At 51.4% G+C, this 19,128-nt stretch overlaps 1 protein-coding gene and 1 pseudogene across 2 annotated transcripts; both read right to left on the bottom strand.

Moving 5' to 3' along the window:
- Positions 1-1,067: 1,067 nt before the first annotated feature.
- Positions 1,068-19,045, bottom strand: IFI6 (interferon alpha inducible protein 6). 2 transcript variants are annotated; one of them, XM_039511283.1, is made up of 5 exons: positions 18,906-19,045; positions 4,183-4,289; positions 2,936-2,998; positions 2,408-2,569; positions 1,068-1,879 (listed from the first exon to the last, which is right to left on the bottom strand). In XM_039511283.1, exons 2-5 carry the CDS (start codon positions 4,253-4,255, stop codon positions 1,773-1,775), a joined length of 405 nt encoding a protein of 134 aa, XP_039367217.1. In that variant the 5' UTR covers positions 4,256-4,289; positions 18,906-19,045; the 3' UTR covers positions 1,068-1,772. The 2 variants fall into 2 exon arrangements, with proteins under 2 accessions (XP_039367217.1, XP_039367216.1); XM_039511282.1 differs by lacking the exon at positions 18,906-19,045 and adding an exon at positions 6,470-6,624.
- On the bottom strand, positions 12,903-15,261 carry LOC120389075 (annotated as a pseudogene).
- Positions 19,046-19,128: the final 83 nt, after the last annotated feature.

Genomic DNA, 19,128 nt, shown 5'->3' with positions numbered 1-19,128 from the left:
TCCCTCGCTCCTCCCCTCAGAGCAAAGGGGGGCGTGCTGCTGTTGCATTCATTGGCTGCAGTGAGACGCCTCGGCTGAAGGAGGGTGGCCCACATGAGGCCTGCAGGATTGGGCTCCTGATCGCCGGTGCCCTTTGGCTGCTGAAGGGTCGGGACATGAACAGTTCAGTGGCCAGGCCAGAGAACAGGCACTCACGCAGGACGTACGGGCCACCACTCCTGTTATGTGGAGTGGGTCCACGTGGTCTTGCACTGAAACTCATGTAAGACCCTGTGCATGTCTAGGGGCTGCAGGCACTGGAGAGGAGGAGTATTAGCCACTCCAGTGCTAGCGACAGACAGGCAGGGCAGTGATCCTGCCCTGGAGGAGCTACAAACAAAAATGGAATCACCTTAAGTGCCGCATTGGTGCCCTCAATAAGGGCCCAGGCTCATAGGGTAGGGAGTGCGGGTGGAGGTAGACGGGGGGCATTGCCCCCCTAAACTATACGAGGCCAAGTTGCCTCCTACTTCCTCCCCGTGGAGGAACATTGTGGGAGGGAGAGGTGATGCCAGGAGCTGGGTACCCAGCCCCATGTGATGAAAGTGACACTGATCCGCAGGTACAAGGCACCAGGGGAGGAGTTGCTTCCCCCCCGCCCCTTGGGTGGGCCCAGAGGAACTTGGGGTGGGCGTGAGCGGGTGACACAGGGCGCTTACCTGTGCTGGTCAGTTTCCCCTACTGCCCCTACTAGGGGCGGGGCTGCGTTGAAGGGGAGAACAGAAGAGCAGTGACCAGTCCTCTTCCCTGAGGAGACAGAGCCAGGCAGAGCAGCGGGGTGGGGGCTGGGGAGGGAGGGTTGCCGCTGTGCTGGAGGGGGCTCTGAAGTAGGCTGCACTCCAGGGGAAGAAGCCTGGTGCACGGCACACTCATTATTGCCAAGCAGCCGCTCCACCATGCACTGTTTAGAGCACTACAGGAACTGTGTGACGCAGGAAGCCCTGGGCACTTCCGCTGTAATTCCTGCTGCTGCCGGCCTGGTGACTGATGGACATGCACCGTGTGGTCAATCAACACGACTATCCAGATTCCTGTCTGCAAACACGGTTTTATTTTATTTTTAATTTTTCCTCAGCCGCCTCTTGTAGGCTGCTGGCCTGTCTCCCACTCCCCGGCCCAGAAAGGGTTAAACTCCATAGCCACACTCTGTTCAGGCACTTTCTTCAGGGAACCGTTTAATGGTTGCACCAACCACCTTTGGCAACTCCCTCCCTCCAAAGCTGCTTCCCCACCCCCCATCACGCCAAAGGTGAGGGGGGGAAGGGTCACTGTGCAGGGAGCTGCCCTCCCCTGGTCCACCCAACCCCCATGCATTCGGCTGCCCCCCCCCGCACCCACACCCACCCTGCTGTGCCCCAACTACCTTCATCTGGACCCCCCTCCCCACAGCATCCCATTCCCTCTGCACCTGGAATCCCCCAACAAGCCCCTATGCATCCAGATCTCTCCTGCGTCCAGACCCCCGCCGGGGGGCTGGCATAGCTGTGTTGCTCAGGCGTGTGGATGTTTCACACCTGAGTGACACAGTTATACCGCACTAAATGGGTAGCGTAGACCTGGCCAAACACGTCTATTGATTTCAGTAGGAATTAGAGCAAACCCCTTGAGAATTACATCACACCCCTTCCCCCAAATACAGACGTCAAACCGCGCCCATGCCCAGGCTCGGTGTGGCGAGCCCAGAGGTAGCTTTCCCGACAGCCGGCGAGAGGAGAGCTGCGGGGGGAGGGGGATTACTGCTTCTTGGACTTCTGCTTCTTGCCGCAGATGAAGTTCTGGTGGGCAGAGTAGCCCAGCTTGGAGCCGATCGACCCCCAGGCCACGCTGCCTGCTTGGGCCCCTGGAAGGAACACAGAACAAAGGCTAGTGAATAGCCAGCGCAGACCCCAGTCAATCCGGTGGCGGACAGGGAACAGATCCAACGCCCGCACTGTCCAGGAGAGAAGCCGGCCTGGGCTCTGTCGATAAAGGGAGAGTCACAGGGTCCCAATCTGACCTCACCTATTTCACGAGCGGGCGTCATGACTCCTGGCTTCTGTTCCTGGCTCCGCTGTACAGGACCTGGGGCAAGTGACTGCCCCTCGGTCTCTGCTGCCCTCCCCCCCACACCCCTTCTCGCCTTGGCTATTTAGAACGGTAACTCCCCGGGGCAGGGGTTCTCTCACCATACCGGTGAAGAGGGGTGTTTGGTCTCAGTTGGAACCTCTAGTTCTAAAAGCCCCCCTCCCCCAAGTGCCACAACTCCCAGCCCCCTGCTCTTCTTCCAAAGCACCCCCCATCCTAGCAATCCTGAGTGAAAGGGGAATAAGCTCTTTAAAAGCTCACGCTGAGTTTGAAGTGTTCCTTGCACGGGGCACATCCCACCTACCGAGGCTCTGGAGCGTGGCCACGACTCCCCCTGCAGGCACGCCGCCTCCCGAACTTATGGCAGACCAGCTCATCAACCAGGAACCCACGGAGTTGGCTGCTATGCCAGTGGCCTGGAACCCCAATGAAGCCAGCACGGCTGGTCCTGCATACATCAGAGCAGCTGGGGCACAGAGAGACAGATTAGATCAGAGGCGTTTCTGTTTCAGCCCCCTTTCGAAGCCCAAGCCACCCAGCCCGAGCGAGGCGTTCATACAGGAGGAAGGCCCTGTTTGGTTGACACGGGGTCATATAGCATGTTAAGGACTGTCTGCAGCATTAGACTTCACCTGCTCTCCCCTCCCATCCTCACCTTGTGCTGCGAGGAGAACGAACAAACTCAGCACACACACATGCTCACACTGCTACAAAACCCTCTACTGTTACCCTGGGCTGTATGGATGGGACTGCTCCAGGGTCATGCACTTTTCCTCTGCCCCCTCCCTCCCCCGCCCCCGGCCTCCATTGGGGATGGGCATTAATAACCCACCTCCTCCCACGACCATGTACGGGAGAGCATCTATTAGCGTGCAGCCATCCTCCTCTTCATCATCTAAAGAGAATGACAGAGAAACAGTTTGAGTATTACTGGGGCTTCTGGGTTAGAGAGGGCATGTGAGGGGGGGGAGGGCATTGGTTTTTATTTTTGCACATACAAAATAAGAAGGGATTCTGGCAGGGGGAGAGAGGCTCGTTTAGGCCACAATCCTGCAGTTGGATCCATGCACGGGAACACCGACACTCATGCAGAGCCCCCGGTGACTTCTCTGGGTGCAGAGGGTAGTGCCCTAGATTATAAACTATAAGAGGCGGGGACCTCGTCTCCATGTTTTCCTGGATGAAGCAGTGATCTGGGTGCTGACCCATCAGGCCTTCCAGCCAGAAAAGGCTGCAGTTAAAGTTGGGCTCAGGACCTGTAACTCTTGTGCGTATTTATCACAACACAGCCTTTAATACCACAAACAACACGGTATCGGACAGCTCCCCCCACCTCTTATCTGTGTGACAATTCCCTCTGCTCGTGTTTCTGTACTTGCCACACTGGTCCAATCAAAGCCAGGTTTCTCTGGAACACCCAGAGGTGCATCTGAGCAAGAACTAGTTCCACACCCAGGGCCTGATCCAGCGTGAGGATCCACGTGGGTGCAGCGATCCACCAGCAGGATCCGGTCTCAGAGTTCTGCATTTTATGCCCTGGGTTGCAATGCTCTAAAGAAAGGTCACAAGAGTATTTCCCCCACCCCTCTTCTTGTGCTCGGAAGGAGATGAGCTGTGATTTGTCACCAAAGAAAAAACATTTTAAAAAAACCCAACCAAAACAAATTTTTGGGCAGAGGCCAGGTCTCGAAACTCTCCGGAAGTTGGGAGTTCCCGAGAAGAGAAGCCGTCATGGGGCTCAAGTTAAGGCTGTGAGTGCTACTAGGCCACTTCTAAGACACCATGCAAGCCTATGATGCTATAGCGATGACGGTGCCTATCACACAAGCATCCATCGCGCACACGTGGGCGTTTAGGGGTCTGCAGGGAAGGGAGCAAGGACTGCACAGGCCATGGGGGCTCACTTCCAGGGTAGGGCGATGGCAGAGCTTCCCCTGTGCCATCAATGCCGTTGCCCATGGCAAGGAGAAAGCAGAAGCCGCGCAGTCTCCAGCGCTGTCTGTCCATGAAGCACCTGGCCCCCGCACCAAGCGGATTTTGATTTTGGGGGGCAATGGAAATAAGCAAAACTAAACGTACCTCTCCACCTGTCAGCAGAGCCACTGGACAGAACCAGACACACCAGGAAGAGAAGCTGGGATTGCCGCCACATGGCGCCCGAGGGGGGGTTTCTTCCTGCTAGGCACCTGCAGGTACAAAAGTGACACCAGCCCCCCGCCCTGTTATCATTCCGCTGCTGCCAGTCAATGGGGGGAGGGAGGGGTGTGCGCGCACCACTGCCCTCTGCTGGAGATGACAGGTAAACGCTCGCCTTCCCCAAAGGGTTCCCAAGCTCTCACAAGGATATTCCACAGAAGGTACCACGAACACATTGGAAGAACAAGCTGTCCATTCCCCAGGATTTGGGGCTGGGCATTATGAGCCAGGCTCATGTCTCATAGACTTTCGGGTCCGAAGGGACCATCGTGATCAGCTAGTCCAGTGGGTCTCAACCTTTCCAGACTCCTGTGCTCCTTTCAGGAGGCTGATTTGTCTTGCGTACCCCAAGTTTCACCTCCACTTAAAAACTACTTGCTTATAAAATCAGACATAAAAATACAGAAGCGTCACAGCCACACAGTTCCTGACACATTGCTGACTTTCATTTTTACCTTCTAATTATAAAATAAATCGACTGGAATATAAATATTGTACGTACATTTCAGGATGATACTTGAGCCTGTTTGTCACGCATCAGCCTTGTCGGAAGCCCGAGCCCCAGGCAGGGGGCTGAAGCATGTAACTTAGCTTCATGGGGTCCCCCGGGGCATGGAACGTGGGACAACTGCTCTGCTTGCCACCCCATAATGCCAGCCATGCACTTGCAACTCCCCGAAACCTGTCCAGTGACTTCTCCTAGCTTGGGGGGGGGGGGGAGGGGGCAAACTCCTGCCTGCGGGCCGGCTCCGGCTCCTCAGGGCTTTGGATCCGGCCCACGGGATTGCCCCCGTGGCGCCATGGGCCCCGCGCCGCTCTGCAGAAGCGGCCAGCACCATGTCCCTGCAGCCCCTGGGTGGGGGGCAGAGGGCTCCAAGCATTGCCCTTGCCTCCAGGCACCACCCCCCGCAGCTCCTATTGGCCAGGAACAGGGAACCGCGGCCAATGGGAGCTGTGGGGGAGGTACCTGGAGGCGCAGCAAGGACAGTGCATGTGGAGCCCTCTGCCACCTCCCTCCACACACACACACTTCCCCCAGGGGCCGCAGTGCTTCCTAGAGCGGCACGGGTCCGGCTTGCACCCCGCCCCCCCAACTCCCTGCCCTAAGCCCCCTGCCTGCACCTCACACCCCTCCTGCACCCCAACTCCCTGCCCTGAGCCCCCTTGCGCACCCCACACCCCTCCTGCACCCCCTTCCCTGAGTCCCCTCATATACCCCACACCCCTCCTCTGCCCCATCCCTTGCCCTGAGCCCCTTCCTGCACACCGCATCCCCTCCCACATCCCGCACTCCCTCACGCACCCCAAGCTCCTGCCCTGAACCCCTCATGCACCAGCACCCTCCTGTACCCCACTACCTGAGCCCCCTTGTGCACCCCAACTCCCTGCCCTAAGCCCCTTCATACACTCCACACCCCTCCTGCACCCTAACCCCTGCCCTGAGCCCCTCCTGCAGTCTGCATCCCTCCTGCACCCCAACCCCTTCCCTGACCCCTTCCCTGACCCCTCATGCACCCCATACCCCTCTGCCCCAATCCCTTGCCCTGAACCCCTTCCTGCACACTGCACCCCCTCCCACACCCCACATCCCTCATGCACCCCAAGCCCCTGTCCCGACCCTGCATACAATTTCCCCACCAAGATGTGGCTCTCAGCCCAAAAAGTTTACCCACCTCTGTCCTGGAGGCTGCATCCCCCTAGTTGAGAAACATTGATCTAGATGATTGAGTGCCCCCTGGAATACCTCGAGTACCCCAGGGGCACCAATATCCCTATTTGAGAACCACTGATCTGGTCTGACCTCCAGCACATTGCAGGCGACAGAACCTCACCCACCCACCCCTGTAATGGACCAGATCCCCCAACCTCTGGCTCTGTTATTGAAGTCCTCAAATCATGATTTCAAAAGTTCAAGTTACAGAGAATCCACCATTTATACAAGTTTGAACCTGCAAGTGACCCGTGCCGCCTGCTGCAGAGGAAGGCAAAAAAAATCCCAGGGTCTCTGCCAACCTGACACAGGGGAAAATTCCTTCCCAACCCCAGCTGTCACTCCTACGAGTTTAAAATCCTCAATTCTCGTCTCAGTCCAGAGTCTCTCTCTCCAGCTCCATGCAATGACCTTGCATTTATCCCGTGACTGAGCAGAGAGCTTGCGCCTCCTTTTTACCTTGCACAGCTGTACCCAGTGGAGCCGAGGACAAGCCACCTCCCTGCAGATCAGGATGTAGCTGCTAGAGGACCCAAGCCAGCCAGCTGCCTCTTTATATCCCCATCTCTTTGCTCCACCCCTTCGCCCAAGCTCTTCCCCTGGTGCCGTTCATTTCATTTCCCCCCAGTTTCGTTTCTCTCCTCGACAGGCTCTTCACTTTCTGCTAGAAGGAAATAAACGAGTCCAGGAAACTGAAACTTATGCTTAAAGGGACCTCACCCATTTAAAAAGCACACGTCTACGTGCAAACATGTTACCTCCTATGGTACAAGTCACGGTCACTAGCACTGGGAGAACATCTCCCCCCTACCCCCATTACTTCCAGTTTGTTCCCTTTGTACCTGGCAGCACTTTGGGTACTTCCACTTCCCCCTTTTGCACCTGATCCTGCAAACGTTTACCCTCCCACATCAGTACATTTGCTCACATGACAGTCCATCCCCTCCCAGAGCTGGACACCCTAACAACAGTGGGGACGGCGGCTCCGCCCACAGCTGCTCGAATGGGTGCAAAAGCTGCCTCCCCGAGTCCCCACTCAGCAGTAGGAGCTGCCCCTCCAGCCCCAGTGTTGGCAGCTGGGAGCCTCTCTTCTTCAAAACAGCAGCAGCAGCACTCAGCTGTGTCTGCAGACAAGCTTCTGGAGGAATCTGCAGTGTGTGTGTGTGGGGGGGGGGGGAGGGATGGAATCATTGTGATACTTGTAAACAGCGTAATGTGGCCAGACAGCAAATGTGAAAAATCGGGACAGGAGGTGGGGGGTAATAGGAGCCTATATAAGAAAAAGACCCAAAAATCTGGACTGTCCCTATAAAATCGGGACAGCTGGTCACCCTAAAACAGCGTTCCTGTGATATGGAGTCGCTGGGATGATGCACAGGCAGCCCATCATGCTATCGCTGCAGGCTACATTCCCTCCAAGGTGCACAGCCATGCACACTGCCCTCAGGGGCGTGGGGTGAGAGGCGAGCTTAGGGCGTGCCGAGTTTCGGCAACTCCCCCAGCCCCCGGGGCAGCAGCACAGAGAGGAGAGACGCCTCTCCCACGGGCTCCTGCGGCTGGGGAGAGGGCTGGAGGGAGTCCTCTCTGCCCGCTGCAGCCCCAGGCAGCCTGCACCCCAAACCCCTCATCCCCGGCCCCACCCCAGAGCCTGCATCCTCAGCCAGAGTCCTCACCCCTCGCCCCAAGCTTCCTCCCACACCCCTCGGCCCTACCCCCACTACACATCACCTCCATATTGGTGCACATAACATTCATTCCACACAAGGATGGGACAAATTAGAGGGAACATTGGCTGCAGGGTCACTTTAACTAATGGCTTTTCTTTTCCGCAGGCATCAGATGACATTATTGCATCCGAAGAAGTGAGCTGTAGCTCACGCTGAAATAAATTTGTTAGTTTCTAAGGTGCCACGAGTACTCCTGTTCTTTTTATTATTGACACAGGTGCCTTTTGTCCTTTATTACAGGGGTCATAGTATATCAAGGTTGGAAGGGACCTCAGGAGGTATCTAGTCCAACCCCCTGCTCAAAGCAGGACCAATCCCCAGACAGATTTTTACCCCAGTTCCCTAAATGGCCCCCTCAGGGATTGAACTCATGACCCTGGGTTTAGCAGGCCAATGCTCAAGCCACTCAGCTATCCCCCCCTTTGGCAACCTTTCAGAAGTGCTGTGCCGAGTCTTCATTTATTCACGCTAGTTTAAGGTTTTGCGTGCCAGTCATACATTAATGTTTTTAGAAGGTCTCTTTCGATAAGTCTATAATATAGAACTAAAATATTGTTGTATGTAAAGTAAATAAGGTTTTTAAAATGTTTAAGAAGCTTCATTTAAAATTACATTAAAATGCAGAGCCCCCCGGACCGGTGGCCAGGACCCGGGCAGTGCGAGTGCCACTGAAAATCAGCTCACGTGCCGCCCTCGGCACGCGTGCCACAGGTTGCCTACCCCTGGTTTATTACAACAATCGGTAACCCACTAACCCCCCCTTTTTGTGCGGTGACCGGAGACTGGACATAGAGCTGTGCTGCTGTAGGCTCTCGTAGGGTGGCTAAGCACTGGAATAAATTGCCGAGAGGTTGTGGAGTCTCCATCATTGGAGGTTTTTAAGAACAAGTTAGACAAACACCTGTTGGGGATGGGCCGCCGCCAGGTGAGCACAGGCACCGCAGCTCCCCTGCTTTGCCCCAGGCCCCCTGAATCCTCTGGGCGGCCCTGGGTCTTCGGCAGCATTTCGGCGGCGGGGGGCCCTTCAGGCGCTCCGTGTCTTCGGCAGCACTGGAGGGCCCCCCGCCGCTGAAATGCTGCCGAAGACCCAGAGTGACTGAAGGGCCCCCCGCCGCCGAAATGCTGCCGAAGACCCGGACCACCACCAGGCCAGGGCTCATGGGGCCCGGGGCAAATTGCCCCACTCCCTCCCCCCCCCCCGCCCCGGGCAGCCCTGACATAGTGCTTCCTTGAGTGCAGAATGGATTTGATGACCTATTGCTGTCCCTTCCAGTGCTACACGGTCATCTATGATTCTCTCCTGACCCTGGATCCCAGCTCTTTTCCACCTGGTTTCATTGCACCTGTGGACTGTAAGAGCTTGAGACATGGAGGCACGTGGTGGGCTCCACACAACTGAACCACCCCAAGACAACTCCAAACCAGCCAGGTCCAGATTCAGCTGGTCTGGGACGGACACGTGGTGCTCGTGCGCAGCCATGGCTTGATGTGACAGATACTATGGACACACAGAACCATCAAAATCTATTGCATCAACTTGATGTTGCACGTATCTTTACTGGCTAGTGATCAGATTCCTGATTCAACGGGGGAGTTACAAGGTTTCCCTGGGTGGGGGCGTGGAAGAATAATGCCAACCCCTAAGGCAAGTTACAAGTCTGGCGAAGTTTGGTCCTGGTGAAGCTGCATAGACTGTTTTGACCTCGCTCAAGCAGCCTGGCAAACAAAGAACTGAAAATGGTATAAAACCACCACCCTGACGCAGATACGAGCTAAGGACCAGCATGAAACCGTGATCAAGGGAGACAGACCCTGCAGAAAGGGTCTGAAGTATTTTAATCCCCAGGGGGAAGATGTGCCACTGCCTGGTAGACTAGACCTGCAAATAAGTGCTTGGTTTCCTGGTATGTTTTCTCTGAAATCATCATCTCCTTTCTCTGAAATGCTTCTGAATAAACAGTACTTTGTTCTAGGAGAGCTGGCTGGTCCCTGGCTGACCATGTCACTGCCCCTGAGAGAACGGGACTGCAGGGGTTCAGGCCTGTTGAGGTCATTCCAGTGAATTGCAGGTTTCCGCAACCTACATGCTCCATCTGGAGGGAGTGGATTGCGGGATCACACCTGGGAAAAGGTAATGGCTAGAGGCCTGAGGACTAAATGGGACACCCTTGTCACGCTGTCTCGAGTGGCTCACAACTGAGAGTGCCGACCTTGGGGCAGACACCCCTTCTTGGTGGTGTGTTCTATAATCACATTTCACCAAACCAGTAACAAATGTGAGCTCCTGGATCACGATCCCAGTCTTAGCATGGAGTCACAGACTGTCTCCTTGATTGTCCAGCCTCTCTTGTCACCCAGACAAACCGAACTTAGTGATAACGGTCACTTAAACCAAAATTCACATCACATCAAGTTGCTCTGAGTCCCAAGAGACCAGTCACTTACCCTAGAACAATTGGTACCCAGAACATACACCAAAGACAACACTAATAGTCAATTCTGTAGTAAACTAACTAAAGATTTATTAGCTCAGAAAAAGAAATGAGCGTTATTGAGAGGTTAAAGTGGGTAAAATATATGTACAGGTGAGTCACCGTTCGTAATTCCAAATGATGGCAGTGATGTAATAAACTGCCAGTTTCCCAAAAGTCTGGTCAGGGTACCCAGTCTCTCTCAGGGGATCTCCGCCTTTTATCTGGTACACTTGCCTGTAAGAGTCCCTATGGGCCAGAGCTGAAGGATCTTTCCCAGAATCCATCTTTAAAGCTTTTTCTCACAGAAAAGCTGACAGCAACACTACCCATGTGGCTTTTCCTTTAACAAAGGTGAGTGAGGAATGCACTTAAGAGTCTCTGACCTCCGGTCATCACACACAGTGGCCACTTGCTTTGAAATTAGCCTCTCCTTCATTTGCATGGGTTATTTAGTTACAGGAGTATACACAGTGTAAATGTTTGTTATTGCATTGCAACAGGGTACAGAGAAGTGGAAACAATGCAAGTAACATTCCCGTCCTTTTCATGAAGTTTAAAGACCCTATACAATCACTTTGATCTATATTAATACAAATGTGAATTGGCCTCACTACCCTCTGACATGACCTGGTCTGCCAGCATCACAGCCCTCAAGGAGGCCACAAAGGGGTCAGAAGTAGATTACATTTTCAATGAATAGTAAATACACCAAAAAATACATTTTTAGGCCACTGAAACTCATCACAAATGCAGGTTGAATTCAGCAAATAGTTTTGGCCGGAAAAGAGCTAAAAATGTCTAAATGGTTTATTTCTGCCATTTTAAAACTAAATGTTGCCACTTTTAATTTCAAAACAGTGCTTTGTTTTGAAATTCAGATTTTTTTTTTAAAAAGAAGTTTTTAAAAAGGGTGAAAAACACCCTAAATGAAAAAGGTTCAAAGCAAACCAAATTTTTTTTCCCCCCACCTGGATTTTTTGGTTCAAATCCCAAACTAAAAAAATCAGTTATCTGCTCTGTTCCAGTCACAGGTGCAGTTATCTCAGGAACTGTGACAGCTGACTCCTTTCCTCTTCTTCGTGGAGAAAGACCTGCCTTTCTTCTGGCGTTAATCTCTGGATGGAAGTATCCCAGCCCCGTGTCTCCATCAAGAACCCTGAACTAGCTCTCATCTGTGGGTTAGTCCACAACCTGTCCTGTGTCCTCCTGGATACCAGACCAAATGGCCCCAGAGAGAGACTCAGGCCTGGTCTAAACAATTTTTGTATTTAGCTGGTTAGAGGTATGTTTTTTAACTATCGTTCTATCAGTACAACCTCTAGTGTAGAAGCAGGCATAAGTGTACTTCTACCAGAACAGTATTTCTCTTCCCGAACAGGAATAAACTCTACTAGTATGACACCTTTAAACTGGTGTAACTGCATCCACACTGGAGTTGAGCAGGGATTATATCATTTTAACTGCACTGGTACAGTACAACTTGTGCACCGACAAGGCCGATATGACCTTCTATTTTTACCAGCAATAAGAATTGTCATGTAGCTCAACCAGTAGAGGGCTGTCATTTAGAGCTGACGACATCAGGGTCATTCCTCAGCCCATCTTCCTCCTTTAAAGAACAGGCCTTCACCACTTGAGAGATGGATCTTCTTTAGGGGTTAGGATTCCACTCAACAGAGGGCAGCATAGCATTTCCTTGTCTTGTTTCACTCGGTCTTAGACCGCTTTACGTTATTTTACCATTTGCTGTGATGAATCTGAAATGAGCTCTTTCCTCACTCACAGCAGGAAGATAGCTTGAATTCATGTTCTACAGAGAGCAATGATAGCTCTGCAGGAATAATGCAGAGCGCAGGCTGTATTTGCAAAGTATGTTGGGAACCCAGATTTCCAGATCTTTTATTCCCTGGACTGCAGTCACTAAAAAACAGTTTTAGCTTTTAGAGGATCTCAACACTTCTTTGAACGTATGAGTTTTATATCTGTCACAGAGCACACGAGTTGACAAGTTTTGTGGATTTTTTTCTTTTACATAGCAAACATTTTCCCCAGATCTAGTAATTTTGGCATATTATAGAAGAAACTGAAGAGATCCAAAGGTAAGTAGCTAAGGAATTGTTTTGGCGGCATGGACAGACTCAATCAGTTTATAAAAGACGCAGGCTGTTTAGATTACAGAGGAGACAAGTAAGAGGGGATATATCTGAAAAGATACGTATCTCCAGAGCCAACAGAGATTTACATCTGGATAGCAGATCACAATCTTGATTGTGACTATTTTGACTTAACTGGAGTTACTCCAGATTTACCCCAGTGTAACTGAGATCAGAAGCTGCTCCTTACTCTGCTAGGTTCAATGGAGTCACTTCAGATTTACCCTAGCATAACAGACTAGAATCTCTCCCTAAAATTTGGACATTTCTAGGTTATCCTTTGGAAAGGAGACATTTTCTATAGGTTCTACAATAAACACACAAACCTGTTCAAAAGTCCCTCTACAACTGATGCCAAGGCTAGTATTTTGGAAGGAGTTTAAGGAAATTAAGTGCCCAACTCCCGGTGAAGTTTAATGGGATTTGGCACCTAACTCTCTTAGGTTCCTTTAAACATCGCAGTCCAAATACAGCTGTGGCATACACTCCATGGAGCGAGCTATTTGCCCAGTAATTAGTAAATGCACCTGTACAGACATGTATGAGAGGCAGAATTTATTGAGGCCGATGGCTGTTATTCATGGAAAGTTCCCATTTATGAATTGGCTATATGAGATGGTAAATCCAGGTAAATCAACAGCAACCAGCAAGCCTTGCGTCCTTGGTCCCTGCTAGGACTTCCTATGGATAGATCACAGTGGTAGTTTGGGTAAACTGGAAAGTCAAACTGCAAGTGGTGACCACAAACTTGTTTGGTTTTGTTCTGTTGATGCCCGTGGTGCTGTTACTGAGGCGTTTAAGTCCTGGGAGGGAGTTCCCCGAGACCATTTTCATAGGGCCTGACCTCCTCCTCTTCAGCCATCCAGTTGGACTCAGCCAGGAGAAGGCCAGCTGACATTTCTCCATCACCTTCTTCTTGGCCTGCAAGGTGAAGTAGTTAAGGATATCTTCCGAGGTCCGCTTCACACTGAAAGCGCAGGACTGAAGGTAGTTCTTAGTGGCCAATTTCCATTTCTGTGCCCTATCCTCAGCTCGGTATTTCTCAGCCTCCGCCGCTAACTTCTGTATCTCCTGTCTGCTCAGTCGCCCCTTGTTGGCATCCACAGCGATGGGGTTGGCATTGCCGGCGACTTTGTCCAGGGCAAACACAGTCAGGATGCCATCTGCGTTAATATAGAAGGTCGCCTCCACCAAGACCATGCCACGGGGAGCGGGGGAAATGCCCTTCAAAAGGAAACGGCCAAGCAGGTGGTTCTCCTTGGCAGTAGCTCTCTCCCCCTCATAGGCACGGATGAGCAGGTCAGACTGATGGTCATCGAAGGTGGTGAAGGTCCGAGTTACCACCACGGGGATGGCAGTGTTGCGTCTGATCAGGGTGTGCATCTTCCCTGCGTCCGTCTCAATCCCCAGAGACATGGACACCACATCCAGGGCAAGCAAGCCCCTCGTGACCTCTGACCTCTCTCCGATCAGGATGGCGGCTTGAACTGCTGCCCCATAGGCGACAGCTTCATCCGGGTTGAGGCTTTTGTTCAGCTGCCGGCCGCCAAAGAAATCCTGCAGCAGTTCCTGGATCTTGGGGATGCGGGTGGAGGCGCCAACCAGGACAACATCATGGATCTGGGCCTGGCTCAGCTTTGCATCCTGCAGCGCCCTCTCCACGGGCTTCAGGGTCCCTCGGAAGAGGTCAGCACACAGCTCCTCGAACTGGGCCCGGGTGATGTCTGCATGGAAATCGATCCCTTTGTACAGGCAGTACAAGTCGATACTGGCTTTGATGTTGGAGGACAGGGTGCGTTTGGCTGCCTCGCAAGCCCTCCTGAGCCTCCACACAGCTCTCTTGTCCTTGCTGACGTTCTCCTGATGTTTCTTTAGGAATTCGTCTATGAAGAAGCTCACCAGGCGGTTGTCAAAATCATCCCCTCCCAGATGGGTGTCCCCAGAGGTAGCCTTCACCTCAAGGATGCTCCCATCAATGGTGAGGACGGAGACATTGAAGGTTCCTCCACCCAGGTCAAAGATAAGCACGTTGTGTTCTCCATTGCTAGGGTTGTCTAGGCTGTAGGCCAGGGCAGCAGCTGTAGTCTCACTGAGGATCCTCAGCACATTGAGGCCGGCGATCGCCCCAGCATCTTTGGTGGCCTGGCGCTGAGAGTCATTGAAGTGGGCTGGCACAGTAACAATGGCATGGGTGATGGGGTGGCCCAGGTAGTCCTCAGCCATCTCCTTCAAGTTACCCAGCACCATGGCAGAAATCTCCTCTGGGTAGAAAACCTTCTCCTTTCCCTTGTAGGACACCTGCACCTGGGGCTTTCCTTCAGCTTTCACTATCTGGAAGGGCCAGAACTCCGCATCTGCCTGCACAACAGGGTCTTCAGATGTTCGGCCAATCAAGCGCTTGGCACTGAATATGATGTTAGGAGAGTTGAGGGCTGCCTGGTTCTTTGCCTCATCCCCTATCAACCTCCCCGTCTCAGTGAAGGCCACGCAGCTGGGTGTGGTGCGGATGCCCTGGTTGTTGACAATTATTTCCACCTTGCCGTCCTGGAAGAGGCCCACGCAGGATTTAGTGGTGCCCAAGTCAATACCAATTGCTGGGTGTTTCAGTGCAGGCTTGGGTGAATTCTTCTCCATGATGTTACACTCTGCCCGAGAGGGATTCTCTTCATAGGCTGGTAACCTCTCATAAAATTCCCCTCAGCAGAGCTGGTGGTAAGCCCTTCTTTGATTCAGGTTTCCCTCAACAGGGCAAGTAACCTCATCAGTGCATCAGGTTCTCCTCAACAGGGCTGGTGGTACCCCATTCCCTGGGTCCCCTCTCACTCAGCTGTGCTGGAAGTGGCAGCTGTTCCTCCTGCTGCCTCTCTTGATCAATGCAGTCTGAAGCCCCTGCATACACCTTGATGACCTCACAACAGACATGTCACAATACAGTTGAAGGCCTTCAGCCAATAACAGCAGAAACTATATCCACTTTACTCTCCGTGGAGTGTTCTCTTGATTATCTTAACCATTCCATCATGGGAGTTGCCATATGATCATGATGACGTGGGAAAGTGGGTTGCTCAAGTCCCTAAATCCTAACTTAATACCTTAACAGCAAGACCAGCCTTCCAGAAAACATTCAGAAATAAATCGAGACTAGCCCCCAGACTGGAATGTGTAGATCAAAAAATCACATCATAAGCAGGTGGCTCAGCACGTTCTGAAAACCAGGCCCCTTTAAGGTTCCTCAAGTTGGGCACCTCACTGGTCAATTTTCAAAGTCTTGATCTAGGATTTTAATGCTCATACTCTTGGGGGAAATGCCATGGCATCTTTTGAACCAAACACATTCCAGTCTGGAGGTCAGAATATTAGGATGATGGAGTTAGCTAGTTTGGGCTAGACACGTTAGCAAACTCCCTTCTGTCTCCCTAGATTTCAATTGGATTGGGTTTTCTCCTTGCACTAAACTGTTGCACACCATGCCATGCCCCACCCCAGAGGCAGTTGCACTTTTGCTGGGTGAGTGATCTTTGTGCAGCTTTGCTGTGTGGTTAACAGCTACCATGCCTCAGCCCAGAGATGGCTGCATTTCAGCACTGGATGATGATCTCTGGGACACATTTTTTATGACTTGCAAAAAGCAAGTTAATTATTCACAGAGCACTGGACACAAGGAGAGTCAGAAACTGGAAATATGTGTTCATAGAACTTACAGAAGCAACTGACGGGCTATTGAAAAACCCTACAATGTGAAAGGGAATGGAAGCCGACTCAAGTTCTCTTTGGCAACTTGTACTCCCCGAACCTCCAAACTATTTACTCTCCAAGCTGTTGGTCATAAACTTCCAAAAACAGACTCTATGGAATGGAATACAGGGTTATTACAACACCAGTTCCAATCTGGCCCCAGTTTAGGAAGGCTGGCTGGCTTGTGGGCGTTTGATGGAAATGAATTACAGAGCCTTTCACTTTTAGGTTGATATTGGTTCCAATCCAGTTCCATTTTTCATATGTCATTTGAGCCATCCACTCAGCAATTTTGGCTCCGATAAGGACCAAACAGTTCTTTCATCCAACGTCCAAGCCATCACTGCTGCAAGCTGGCCGTCCTGGGGAGATCTGAAACAAGCCTACCAGGTTTTGCAAGATAATAAACAAGCCTGAATATTCTACTTGTGGAGTTGTACTGGGAGACCCGTAAAGCACAGGCATTTTTGAATGCTTCTTATTGAATTTCCTGCAGCAGCATAGCACCTTTGTGAACACTGCCATTCAGCTGATCAAACATTTTTCCTTAGTGATGATAGCAGCTGTGACACAGGCTGATGCTCAAAGAGCTTGGCAAAGAACAGGACACCCCTTTCCTTAGCCAGGTCATGAGGTTTGGCAGACCTCATTCTGTACTGCCATCAACTTTTCTACTCAAGTCCTTTATTCCTTGCATCGAGGCAGTTTTAGTCTTTACATTTTTGCAGGTAGTGCCATGTTTCAGCAAGCTGGACAGTTATGATCCCCTACATCTACACGAACCCCTGCTCCCTACAGGGAGTCATTGCGTTTATCAGTGAGGAGTTGGAATAATATCATTGTCTTCAGCTTCCTCTGCCAGTCTTTTAAGATATCTCTGCTCTGTCTCTTGTTTTAGCCATGATTGTAAACTTTCAAAGTCAAGAGTCTCCAGGCAAATTCTATCATTCTCTCTAAAGCAACACACTGCGTACTTATCTGGTAGTTAAATTAGCCATTGAGATAGTTAAATACAGCAGGAGCTCCCTAATCTGCACACCCATTTCCCCCAGAGTATATCAACACTACCCACTTGCACCGCCGCAGCTGCACTGTGATGTGGGCAGTGTAGACACGCTTTATCGTCAGGGGAGCCCTCTCCCAGCAATTAAAAAAAACCCACCCTGAATGAGCGGTGGTAGCTTTACCTGAAGGACAAAAGTTTTAGCGCTGAAAGTGGCAGTGTAGACACAGCCTAAATCATAACCGTTTCTCCCCACCCCTTCATAGGGAAGATTCAAGATCAGAGCATTGCAGTGAGGCCCTCAGATTTCATTTTCGCTACTTCCATCAAATGTGCTAAAGAACATTTACTAGTATTTTATAAAGTGTAGTGAAATCTCAATTCTCCAAAAGTTTCAGGTATCCCTCACTGGAATGGAGAGCAGTAGGAAATTATGCAATTATGTGCAAACTTGAAATATGGCACCCAAGAATCAGACAAAAGTATTGTGCATTCTTTGTCAACATGATCATGTCATTTTTTTTAAACAGATATTACTCATAATACTTTAGATCCTCAGAAAGAATTTTTAAAACCCAACCTACATGGCACTTTGGTATTTACATTTCTGTCAGGGAGAACAATGATAATCAATTAAACCAGTTTCACTTTCAGGTTATTAAGTGATGCAAAATTTTAGCTTTCAAACACTACAGGAAATGTCTATTCGTTTAAAAACTGCTTTCTCTGAAGTCTTAAAATGAAAAACTTGTCTACTGTTCTTTCAGTTTTATAAAAGCTTTCTTCTGAAAAAAATACATTTGGGGCCAAATTTAAATTCACAACACCTGATCTACGTCCATCAAATGGCAGCTTCTTGCTGGTTAATTTTTATTATTAAATTAAAAGTATTTATGCATTGTAATGATTTGTCCTTGTATTGCTCCAGTAATTAGAATTTCTAAGGCCTTACTATATTAGAAATGTCCTGATTCCCCAGCAACTGACGAAGCTACACCCTGTGCAAACTTTTAGTGCAGACAAAGAAAACTGCAATTTGCAATGCTGGGCCTTCTTACCCAGACTTCACACCAGTGGCAAATTGCAGCTTGCTTTGTCTATGTTTCAGGCTGGCAGATGTGCACCTACTTTCTTAGAATCATAGAAGATCAGGGCTAGAGGTCATCTAGTCCAACTCCCTGCTCAAAGTAGGACCAATCCCCAGAGAGATTTTTGCCCCAGATCCCTAAATGGCCCCCTCAAGGATTCTCACAACCCTGGGTTTAGCAGGCCAATGCTCAAATCACTGGCAGACAGCCATCAATTGCTGGAATTCCCATCACAAAGAAAACCAAAGACTCGGGGGTTTTCACCCGCAGAATCCTGCCTCTCTTTCTCCCTTCTCTTTTTCTCAGACCCACTTTCCTTTCGCCTTTGATGTATCTTACTACACCCATCAACTTCCTCTCCTCTGCCCCCAGGTCTCCGTCCACACTGCCTCTCCCCATCCCTTGGCTCCAGTGGTACTGCCTGCGTTATGGTAGCACTTCAAACCCCACCCTGTGTGTCTCCTCCCCCCATTTACCCCCAAGTCCACCTCCCCCCATCTACCCCCCACCTCCTCCTTCCTCATCTGCTCCCCTCTTCCTCCCCGTCTTCTCCTCCTCCTCCCCCATTTGCCCAACTCCACCCCTGTCTACCCTCCCCCAAATCTACCTCCTCCATATGGTCCCCCACCTGCCCTCCCACCCCATCTGCTCCTCTCTTCCTCCCCCCCGGAAGCCTGCAGACCCAGCTAAGCAGCCTTCATTCATTCTAACTGACCTCCCCCACTTCGGTTCCGGGTCGCCATCGCGCGCGCGGGGGCTTCTGGGACACTTCCGCCTCTGCGAGGCCTCCTCCCCTCGCGTGAGCTGCCGGATGCTGGAGGGAGCCCCCGGGACGCGCAAGGGCCGCCGTCACCGCGCCGTCCACACCCCGGATGGGAGACCTCCCCCGTGACGTAAACACTCCCACTCTACCCAACCCGAAGGACCTCGCCGTGCCC

The sequence above is a fragment of the Mauremys reevesii genome, linkage group 23 (assembly GCF_016161935.1).
Source record: "Mauremys reevesii isolate NIE-2019 linkage group 23, ASM1616193v1, whole genome shotgun sequence".
Lineage (NCBI taxonomy): Eukaryota > Metazoa > Chordata > Testudines > Geoemydidae > Mauremys > Mauremys reevesii.
The sequence above is the reverse complement of the archived record's forward strand: the minus strand, read 5'-3'. Positions and strand labels throughout refer to the sequence as shown.